Source organism: Homarus americanus, unplaced genomic scaffold, assembly GCF_018991925.1.
Source record: "Homarus americanus isolate GMGI-L3 unplaced genomic scaffold, GMGI_Hamer_2.0 scaffold55640, whole genome shotgun sequence".
NCBI lineage: Eukaryota > Metazoa > Arthropoda > Malacostraca > Decapoda > Nephropidae > Homarus > Homarus americanus.
The window spans coordinates 1,348,530-1,360,381 of record NW_024713650.1 but is presented as its reverse complement, the minus strand read 5'-3'; the positions used below and the strand labels follow the sequence as shown (position 1 = coordinate 1,360,381).

General features: G+C 37.9%; 1 protein-coding gene across 1 annotated transcript in view; it reads left to right on the top strand.

The window, feature by feature from the left end:
- The first annotated feature begins 11 nt into the window (after positions 1–11).
- LOC121874312 (transmembrane protein 94-like) overlaps positions 12–11,852 on the top strand; it is a 35,072-nt gene continuing 23,231 nt past the window's right edge. Inside the window, 11 exon segments of the mRNA XM_042378415.1 lie at positions 12–526; positions 860–1,006; positions 1,315–1,451; positions 1,727–1,776; positions 1,779–1,913; positions 2,260–2,523; positions 3,034–3,231; positions 3,472–3,642; positions 4,169–4,272; positions 4,927–5,006; positions 5,489–5,717. Coding sequence (XP_042234349.1) covers positions 423–526; positions 860–1,006; positions 1,315–1,451; positions 1,727–1,776; positions 1,779–1,913; positions 2,260–2,523; positions 3,034–3,231; positions 3,472–3,642; positions 4,169–4,272; positions 4,927–5,006; positions 5,489–5,717 — 1,619 coding nt within the window. The 5' untranslated portion in view covers positions 12–422.

Here is an 11,852-nt window from a genome sequence, read left to right as displayed (position 1 = left end):
AGTCAGAATATGTCTTCAAAAGCAATACTCAATCTGCTTAATCAGCGCACATGGCTTGATTGATTAATACACCAAGGCAGTCAGTTTGAACCTGTGGTCTATTCACCCTGGATATATCATCTGTCGTACCGTATTAAAAAAAAATCAGCAAAATATCCCTCACAGACATCTGGCAGAAGAATTACAGTCTGGTGATGGCCTCATGACTTAGCGTTCCGTCAGCTCTTCTACTGTTATATATATCGTCTGTGTTGTGTACAAACTGATTCAAGTGAAATACAAAGAAAGGAGGTGGGAGATGTTATACTGGCAGATAGTAGCATTCATTCCTGTGTGTTATATGTCAGGTTTGGTAAAATGATTATAAACTTGTTGCTTAATGTTGTTGTTGTTGTAGAATATTTCCTTTTGTTTTGAAGGAAATGGCCTGCAGTGCTGATGGCTTACCCACAAGTGAGGCCCTCAGTCTCTTGCATGAGGACATCTCCATCGCTTTGGATGAATATCAGAAGACAGAAGCTGAAAAGTAAGTGTAGAAAAGATTATTAATTAATTTTGAAATACAGTATTAACCTGTGGGGCATATTGGAGTCTGTACTTTCTTGTAAATGAGGCGTATAGACTAACCAGGGCGTATGTGCGAATATCTCAACTCGGTTCAATTATTCGGGCTGTACTGCATGTTTTCTGCCCTTGGTTTCTTATGGGATTGTACCACGCTGGAGGTGTATCCACATTGCCTGACAATGATGCTATGGACTGACACAGAAAATGGGAAATTGAGCAACCCAGTGATGTGCCCTTGCTATTGTAAACACCTCATATGTTTGGTGATACTGTATTATGTTTTATATTTCAGGAACAAAGGTTTTGGACCAAAGAGTGTTCTGTATGAAGCCTTCCACCACAAGAGTAGTCTCTCTGTGTTTCATTGGACATCAGTGATAGCGTTGATCGTTGAAGGCATCGTGCTGCTGGTGGCCTTCGCTGCATGTAATGACCCCAGGTGTGTACAGTATGGGTCCATAAAATACAACAGGCATATGAAGTTACCTTTGATTCTTTCTGTGCTATATATTGACCTGAGAATGTGGACTGGTGTAATATTCTCCATACATAGGTAAAAATATATGACCTTATGATTTGGTATGAGTGTAAATACAAGCAAACATACAGTAGCAGTAAAGCAACCATTTGTTGACAGATAGGATAACTACTCTGATGTCCTTAATAATTTTTCCATTAGAGAATTTAAGATGAATTTTGTTCTGTTTAGATTTACAGATGATGTAATATGTTTATTATTATTATCAGGTACCAGCATCTTCCTGCCGAGTCCTTCTTCATTTTCTTAGCAGTAATTCTTAACGTGTACTTGGTGTGGTGGGACACTCAGCTGAGGCACAAAGAGGTCCCAAGACTCACACACAACGTCTTAAAGGATCTTAAAGGTAAAGCATTGTGACTTACGGTAACGTTTTTTATTAATATCCGAACATTGTCTGTGAATTTTAAAACTGTTCTTTATTTAGTTACCCACAAAAGTACCGTCAGTGTGTGTGTTGTTTCATACTAGGACCTTGACACTACTCTCCTGCAACTTTCTACACTTATCATTACACCACTACCCACCACTGTTCTCTCCTAACTACAGTATTTGAGGTTTCTTTGTCACTTACTCTTGCTTGTTTCCGTTGGTGTCATGCGTGCCATTTTTTTTTTTCAGAATACCACGGCAATGTGTTGTGGTCTGCCGAGAACTATCCTCACCTCCACTCCCCCCCTGCATCACCCTCCAGTGGACTCGTCGCGATGGTAACACAGTCAACCTCCCTTGGTCTCTCCTGGTGCGTGGGGATATTATACTCATGAAACCTGGACAGAAAGTTCCTGCTAGATGTAGGCCCATGCAGGTAAGATATGGAATGAATCTCACATGAAGATTAACCCCTCCAGCTTATGTCACCTGATGATTAAACACCCTGTTACTACCTAGGAGGGTTAGGTTAGGATTAGGTGAAATTAGCTAAGGGGGTTATTCTTCGTGTGATCCCTTTGGAATTTCTTCTTTCATAACAGATAGAATTCAGTAAGATACAATGCACACACCAATTATTGATGGGTAAGTTTATTTTTTGAGAGAGAGAATGACATTGTGGTGTTTGAATGTGGTAAAAGAATGACTTATGTCGCATGAAGGTTAGGGACAAGTACTCACAGATGTTTATATATATATAGACTTCATATATTAATTTACAGGACAGTTGCAGCGGGGGCGGGGGAGAACTACACATGGGCGACATCTATTCCCCAAATCTAGAAGGTATTGGGGAGGGCTTCAGCTCCCCCAAGGCCCAGACACCCCTCAGAGCCACTCCTTACATACTACTGGAAACACCTTACATCTCCAACCTGAGAATCCTACTTGCCGAGGCTCTTAACAGGCCAGTGACCGTGTTCAACAAGCAACGTTATTATTTGTTCAGTTGGGCGATGGAAACTGTCATATTACCCATTGTTGTGGTAAGTATTATAAGAGTTTAGCAGGAGTATTTGTAAGATGTTGAAAGTATAGGCCTGGATTTGGTATTAGACGTTTGTTATTGTCCTGTTATTATATCCTCGAGTGCTAGATCTTATGTACGTTCTGTGATGAAACCGGAATATAGTTTAAGGTCCCTGTTAGTCCGTTCTGATGCTGACAAGATTTATAGAAAGAATTAGTTTAGAATATTACATTTGGAGGAGGTGCCCATCAAGCTCTAACCTAATCCTCTTATATGAAAACTGACAGCAGGTTGTTGACAGGAGTTAATCTTGTAACATGGGTTAGAATAATGCTTTTTTTTTTGTAAATTGGATTCAGTGTTGGGAATGATAAACCTAAGAGAAATTTCATGTGTAAATGTTGTTTTTGATAATTCTGAAGTTTAGTATCTATCAAGGTATTATATGGAGATGGTGTGTATGTGCATCACTGTTACTTCAGCTGTTGTTTCACATGATGAGGTAACCAACTTCCTTCTTTACTAGGGTCTTATCCTGGTCATCAATGCACTCAGAGTGTACTACGGGAGTTGGGTTGGAGACTGGACTGAGGTGCTCCTGATTGGTCCTGTGTGTGTGGCTCTTCCTCTCATCCCTCTGGGTCTCCCCTTAGCGTGGCTCATGCTCAACTGGCTTGGTACGGCACGGATCCTCACCTTGTACCACCATGTCAATAAGTTGCAGGTTGGTTGTGGTTCTCTCTACTCTTGGTCGCTTATAAAAAAGATTTGTTCAGGTTTGAGAACTTTCACATGTTATTGGCAAAGTTTACACAACCAGATCTCGGTAACGGTTATGTGTTATTAAAATTTTAATTGCCCTTTGACTGGAGAATGGACATGTGTGTCTTACTTATATAATTGTGAGTGCTAGTTTAGTGAGAAGTGTGACAGTATCTATAGTCCTCCACTGCCTCTTTGATAGAGTGACCCGATGGAAGATCCATTTGAGGACGCGGAGCTCGAGGCCCTGCAGCTGTCTGAGATGTCGGTCAGGTGGATCGAACTCCGGAAGCACTTCATCCTGACCATGGCGGGCAAGGAGCCTTCCCCCATAAGAACTGCAAATGTTCTTCATGTCTTAGCATCAGTAACGGTACGGTAGATACACTTGTGGTACAGTATTTAATCATAATACTTGTTTCTCACTCCTGTGCGACATTATCCAACCCAGAGGGACAGGTTAATCAGAAACAAGAGTAACTAACATACTAATTTCTTTTTTCCCTATAAAAATATTTTCATTTTCATACAAACTAAAAAGAATTTAAAAGAAGGTATTGAATAGTGACAATTGAATTTAATATCTTTTTTTAGTATTCTACACATTTAGGTTCATTTGTGCCGAATCAATAACGCATTTTCATAAAATCGAGGCAGTAAATTTTGGCGAAAAAATCCCACACTTGACCCCAGCTGAGTTATTGTGTTATATTAAATACTGTACCTGTATTACAGATGTATAATAGTGTAGATATTATGTTTAGAAGTTTGAGTGAAGTCTGAGGTATTTTATTGTGGAGAAATGTTAACTCTGGATGACTCATTCAAGTGAGATAGAAGTGTGTAAAGCTTTGCAGGTGACTTATGAGTAAATATATTACTGTTGTTGTTTTGGCCAGAACCTCTGCTGCGTTGACAAGAAGGGAGTTCTGTCGTGGCCGAACCCTACAGCAGAGAAAGTGTTTTTCCTCAAGAACAGAGCTCATAATAATCTTGCTTCCAGGTAAGGTTTTTAGTGTGAGAATAGTTACACAATGACTTTATTAGGATTCTTAACAAAGTGGATGTTAATTATTGTATTGTTAAGTTAACCCTTATGCCCCGGGTGCCGGTCCAGAACGTCCAACTAGCGCGCCCCGGGTGACGTTCCAGAATGTCCGCCTATTTTCCTGCCATTTTTTTTATTTATTTTATTTTTTATTTTATTTTTGTTTTGGAAAAAAATGATTTTTTTTTTCGATTTAACCCCGCGAGGGGGGTACTGCCAGCAGCACCCTAACCCGGGGCTTAAGGGTTAATTGGAAGTTCTTTAGAATTTATCCTTATTTGATACCCTTTTTTTCTTTTCCTCTCTGTGTTCTACCTCACTATGCACCAGATGTTCACCATTTTGTAGTGAAGAGTGCAGTAATAGTAAGGGGGGAGCTTAACTTCCTCTTGTCCTCTCCCCAGGGTTGTGTATCATCTCCCCCACAGAACTTACTGAAGAGAACTCCTTACTCTGTGTTTAGACGTTCTCGTACTTCATCTCTTAATAAAGCTCCTGACAGTATCATACAACTAGAGTGAATTTACTGTATCTCTTCAACCGCAACTTAGAACACCATAGCGATGTCCTCTTTTGTTCTGATCGTAATGAATCCTTAATATTTTTCAGTGCTCCATCTCTGTATGGAGAAGATGCCCTTTTCCAAGAAATCAAAACTGAGAAGATCATTTTATCAAATCCTACAAAAGGTATTTTGTGTAAATGTACTTTTGATTTATATATATTGCATATTGCATACAAAAGTAAGGGCCAGGCATTGAACACAAAGATGATGTTGACATTATATATCTGTCCCTCCTGACCAGTCTTGGTTTATCACTCATAAAAACCCCCACTCATACAAGCCACTTCCCTCTGCCATATAGGGTGGCCAGAATCAAGAGCAACACAGACTGTAACATGAAAAAAGAGAAATTATATACAGATGTACACAGACACTTCTTGCATTTTTCTGTACACACACACACACACACACACACACGCACACACACACACACACACACACACACATTTTAAATAGATTCTCGTGATTACTGAACTAAAAGACGTCTCGGTGAATTAGCCTTTAACCAGTGTAGGGATTGATTTATAAAATGGTAGTTTATGAAGCAGATGTTTAGGCGACAGTATAGAGAACATTTTTCCTTTTTATCTTTATTTTATTTTACAGAATCCGAGTCCGTGTTGATGTCGCTGACCCACGATCATCAGACGGCTTTTGGGCTTCAGTTTGACGACCCGATGTGGAGACGCTACCTACTCTCGCTCAAACCCCTCGGCCTCAACATACTCCTGAACACCTGTAACCCGGCCACCCAGAATCACTACACCCAGTTCTGTGCTCACATAACCTGTGAAGCTATGTATAATGAAGACCTTGTACCAGTCTCACAGAGGAGGTAAGTTGGTTGATGAAGTAGATGAAATGTTTTCCTTTTTATTTCAAGTGGATTATAGATTTAATGGGAGACTTTGAATGTCATGTTTTGTCTTTGTTTAAATCAAAGTTAGAGATTTCTTTTGCTGTGTGGTTTTTCCTAGTATAATTTGTTTTGATGTAAGAATATTAACATTAATTATTAGCATTATGTGTGAATATGTGATGATTGTGTGATTGTTATCCAGCTGATGTGCAGATTCTGAGATGTGTTGTGGACCTGTACGTCTGTGTGGGTGTTTGTCTGTCTGTCTGTCTTTTCGTTCATCCATTCATCCGTGTATATGTGAGAGAGAGAGAGAGAGAGTGCTGGTCCAATATGTATACAGTATAGATATATATATGTGTGTGTAAACATACCTGTGTAAAAATGTACTGTGAATATGTGTGTATGTACAGTATGTGTGTGTCTACCTGTTTGTTCCAGTATTATACATGACTGTTTAATGTTACACTTACCTGCACACATACACAGGTAAGTAATGATGTTAAATTTCTTATTTTTCTCATTAACATAAAGCAAAGATGGCATTGTATATTGGGAAGTATACACCAAGTTTATACAGTAGTCATATATTCAGATTTATATATAAGTTAGCCTTTCACATGAGACTATTTATATTTAGTTAAAAGGAAAGCTATTAGTGTAGTCTGCTGAGTTGATGATAATGGAAGAGAAAGAGGTGTGTCAGGGTGATGGAATATGACCCTCAAACACCACAACTCTTCACACACAGAAAGTAACATAGAACAAACCTTTGGTAATACAACCTCGGAGACGTGTCCCCCTATAAGTGCATCCTTGACTAAATCATTCACCATCCTAACAAGTATAAAGTTATTGAGAAAATGGTTGAATCGACTCTAACGATCTTAAACCTTTTAATACGGGAGAGGTTTAGACATTGCAAAGATATTAGCGTACTTTACTTTGACCTTAATCAGATTGTAATGCTTTGACAGTGAGTGATAGTCAGTGTGTAGTAGTATAATGTGGATGTTATGGAGATTAATGAATGGGTTTTTTTAATTGGTTAAAAGTAGATGTTTCCTCAGTGTGGAAGCTGAAGTAATCGGAGGACTCTCTGGGTGGTGTTGTAAGCCTTAATATTCAGGTCACTACTGTAAAGCCCTCCCCCCCTAAAATATGCCAGGATAACTAATGAATGAAATATAGGGACAGATTTACATTGACTTTTATTTGACAAGTGGGGAAATTGTTTTATTAAATGTAGACAATATCTTTGCTCTGTAATGAACTGTTTATTTAATATATACTAAAATACAGGTTAATAAACTTGGTGTGAACTTTTCTGTTTGTTTGTGTTCAATAATCATTTGCATGTTAAATATTAAGTTTGCTGATTGAATTTATTGAGTTTTACTAACTTTATTTAATCCATTAATTTTTGTATTAAAATTATTTTCATCATCGATTAAAATCCCTTTATGTATTTTCCTTTTAAATTTTTTTTATAGATAAGTACCAATACTAAGCCCCTATTTCTTATTTCTGAGCAGCTATGTAGAACATGGGTGTGAACATCGGCACGTAGTACATATGGACATTCCTGTGTGCAGTCGTGGGTAGGCTATCAATGTTTTTTAGTAGTTTGTGTTGGGTACTGTCCTCCATCGTAGTCCTGTGCGCTGTGTACCAATGTAGCACTAAAGGTTAGGGTTTTCATCTTCACTTCTCCTTTAATACTGTGGCTTTCCATCTTCACTCCCTCTGTACAGTACTGATAATATCTCCCAAAACAGTAACAGGCCACTCTGAGTCACTGGGTCATAATAGAGGGTAAAGGTTAAGGAACTGGTCTTATGGATAATGTTAGCTCCTACCTTTAACCTGTTGTTCCTATGATCACACCCGAGTCACATGATTGATAAAAGAAAAGACTCGTTACAGCAGAGTTTATCTTGTAATACTATGACCCATTGACTCCTCTTCATGGCCAATGTTTGTAATTAAGGAAGATAATTAAAGATAAAATATTACCCGGATGTGAAGATTACCGCTACATTTTGCGTACTTAATGAGGATCCCTTAGTGGAGGAAGACACTTTATTGGTTGTTTTTGTGTGTTTTCTACAGTACATGTCACTTGTTTTATGTAAGGGGTAAAGTGTATTGCTCTGGCGGGACTCACACTGTATCACTGTATCTGAGTTACTGTATTGTCTTTATTATCTACGTTAATTCCAACATTCTGTATCACTTGTACTTTCTTTCCTTCTGTCGGTGTTTGAATCTTTCTTTTGATGTCTCGTTATTCAAGTTTTTGTTTCCTCACTGCCAAAACTTTTTATCTGTCGCCTCATGCATGGTACGTCGGAAAGAACAGCCTCCAGTGATTCATCTCCTCCACTCTCTCAGCTAGAGCCATACACCAGTACTTCCCAATGTATATTTTTGTACTCTGTGTGATTGTGTTCTTCGGTGGGTTTTCTGCATCCCGTGATAGTACGGTATAGTTTTGTACTCAATGTAATTCTGTTCATCTAAGGGGTTTCTTTATCCTGATAAATTCTTGGTATAAGTTGTGCTGAGCTTCTGTCATCAGATCACAAACGATCATAGTACCATAGAATATAGTCTGATAGAAAGATTACAAGAATCCAGCATTTATGTGTGGAATGCAACATATATTTGTATCTGTTGCATAGTGCAGTTAATACTTGTTGCATTAGATGTTTGCTTTGCTCCATTCCACTGAATTCTAGCTGTTAAACTCCATCTATATTCCTTGCAATAAAGTAAGTTAAAATTTCCCCCACGATTCAATGTCCTTGTCAATGTACCCTGTATTGGTGTCTTTTGTCTATCTGTTATATGTGAAATAACATAATTATGGTAGTTAGTAGAAGCTCTATACTGTGTCAAGGAACAGCCTACACTTAGCTACATAGACAAACATAATTGATTTGCCCCGATAGATAAGTTATCAGTCAATATTCAGGCAGTTCTATGTTATATTTGCCTCGTGATCGGTCAGTCCATTCTGTTTCACTGAAAGGGCTGTGTCATCCTCGTGAGTGTCACTTAAAAGCATGTAAGGTAAGCCACTGTGTTATGTTATACACCTCAGTTCTTTCTTCTCTTGGATGAAACATTTGTTGATAAGAGTAATGCAGTTTTTTTTCTAAAGTGATAAATTGATTTTTCTCGATATTTATATGTAGGTACCGGCATCCCTCGAGTTACAGAAGGGTTACGTTCCTGAAATGTTGTCCTTAACTCGAAATACAGTAACTCGGAGTTATGTAACTCACTGGATACCTGTACATAATATCATTTTCATCTCGATATTGTAAATGTAAATTGATCACATGTGGATGTTGTATAGGTATCAGGCAGTGTAATGGAAATATCAAGTTGACAGTGTTCTCATTTATTGGCCTGTCATCATCTGTTTATACTGTCATTTACACTGTATTTCCTAAGTATTTTGTATTCAGTAAACTGTTATAGTTTACGTTGTTTATTTCCTGTATATTCTTTACTTTTGAAGTTTAAATAAATTCGTTAGTTCCTCGATCTTCTCTAAATACTGTATACAGGCATTCCCCGAGTTATGGAAGTGTTGCGTTCCTGAAAAGTTGTCCTTAACCTGCCATCCTGTAACTCAAGATCCCAGAACTCAAAATCCCATAACTCAAAATCCCATATCTCAAAATCTCATGACTCAAAATCCCATATCTCAAAATCTCATGACTCAAAATCCCATATCTCGAGGGAAAGCCTCCACCGATATTGGGTTCATTCTCCACACTTGAACGGGTTAGCTGGGATTACTTGATGGCAGAGCTCTCCTGACTACAGTACCCGATCTCTTGCCTTGTAGTCTCTCTTCTTGGTGGATTAATTAATCAATGTCCGTTAAATATTGTTTATCTTTATGTAGTATTGTGTAGTTTAGAAAGATTCGTTTTGTAAGGTTTTTCTAAATACTGTGCAGATTTATTTTTTGCTTAATGTCTAAATCCTGTGTAGCTTAGGCATATTTCTTGCTTAATGTCTAAATCCTGTGTAGCTTAGGCATATTTCTTGCTTAATGTCTAAATCCTGTGTAGCTTAGGCATATTTCTTGCTTAATGTCTAAATCCTGTGTAGCTTAGGCATATTTCTTACTTAATGTCTAAATCCTGTGTAGCTTAGGCATATTTCTTACTTAATGTCTAAATCCTGTGTAGCTTAGACATATTTCTTACTTAATGTCTAAATCCTGTGTAGCTTAGGCATATTTCTTGCTTAATGTCTAAATCCTGTGTAGCTTAGGCATATTTCTTGCTTAATGTCTAAATCCTGTGTAGCTTAGGCATATTTCTTGCTTACTGTCTAAATATACTGTACTGTGTAGATTAGACAAATTATTTCCTTTGTCTAAATACTGTTTAGTTTAGACATACTGTATTTGTTGCTTTATATTTTCTACATACCTTCTAGTTTCGAAAGATCTATTCTCTTTTTATTAAGTTGTAGTCATAAATGCTTTATTAGTCATGTGTACCAGGGAAGGCAGCTCTCTGTTGCAGGTACAGGGTCATAATTTTACTCGAGTACCCTAAATAATTACTAAATTTTAGGACTTGCAATAAACAGGAACATCGTAGTGTGATCATTGTGAGGAACATTTATTTCCTGTCCATGATATGATGAGACTTTAACCCTAGTGACTTTTGAGGTACTTGTTTATTGCACATCATAAATTATACAGTATTAACTATACTATAGGGTTCTGGAATAAAATAATGATCCTGTATAAGCCACATGTTAAAATCCTCCTCCATTATCCCTATGTCTTTAAGGTCTTATCCTCACAACACTATAGGAGGAATAGACAAAAGAGGTCAAAATATTTACAGATTGTTTTTGGCCACGGTAAAACCTCTATTTAATATATTATGTGGAGAGTGGAAAGTCCATTATATTGAGGGTCCATTAGATTTGAAACCCCCAATACAACGAACTAGTATACAGAGACGAAAGGTCCATTATATTAAGGGTCCATTAGATGTGAAACCCCCACCTAACGGATTGTGTGGCCAGAGAAGTCCAGTTAAATGGAGGTTTCACCGTGTTGTCGAGATGTGGTTGAGGAATTGGGTAGAAAGTCAAAGTTATTTGGCCCCATAGTATCAATCATCAATTGTGTATGTGTGTGGATGATGACAGAAGCTTACAATCATCACCACAAGGAAGGAGGACCTTCTTGGAGTCATGATGCTGTTGTCTCAGTAGGGTGTCCATGATGGCATACTTCCCAGGTAGGGTGATAATGGCCTCTCAGGATTTTGTTAATCTTTCACAGTATATTTTTTTCACTCCCCTGCTTACTTGTCTGTGTGTCTCACAACTTTCCCAACAATATATATAATAACTAAATGTGTAATAAATGCTTGACTTTTAGATTTTCTTTTATGGTTTATGTTATTTTGTATGGTCAATCTTATGTCCTGAATCCCTGTGAGAAGGATTGCAGGAATTTTTATTATTACTATTTTTTTTGTAGAAACTAATGAGACATGAGTTTTCAGTGACACAGTAGAGGCAGCTTAGTGAGGTGATGTAAGATATTCTGTCTCCTAGTTTGGGTGATAAATCAAGGAACACAATAATTAACTAAAAGAATTAAACTCAGTTATAATGTGAGGTTGGGTGTAATGTAAGAGGAAAATAGGGACAGTGACTGAGGCGTTTTGTGAGATGTGGCAATTCCTTAGTCTGGCTACTATGGCGAGGCTCCTTAGGGGCCATTCTGGGACTTTTAACACAATGTAAACAAACACAGAGTTGCCGCGCACATCTTACAAAACACACCAGCCAATGTACCAGGTATAAAGTGCAGGTGACTGTACATGTAAGTCCTCTCTGAATCTTAAGTACATTGTCAACTTAGATGGTACAGTACAGGAAGATGTGTACAGTACATATAAGTCTTCTCTGTTATTTGATCTCATGATAACGTGACTAGAGGCTCCACACACAACCTCTTAGATTGTGATCAGTCTTGAGATATCCTTGTTTGGTAGGGGCTGGATAATGCCTGATAGTGATGTAGTTAGTATTGTCTGTAAGTTCTTTGTTCTATTT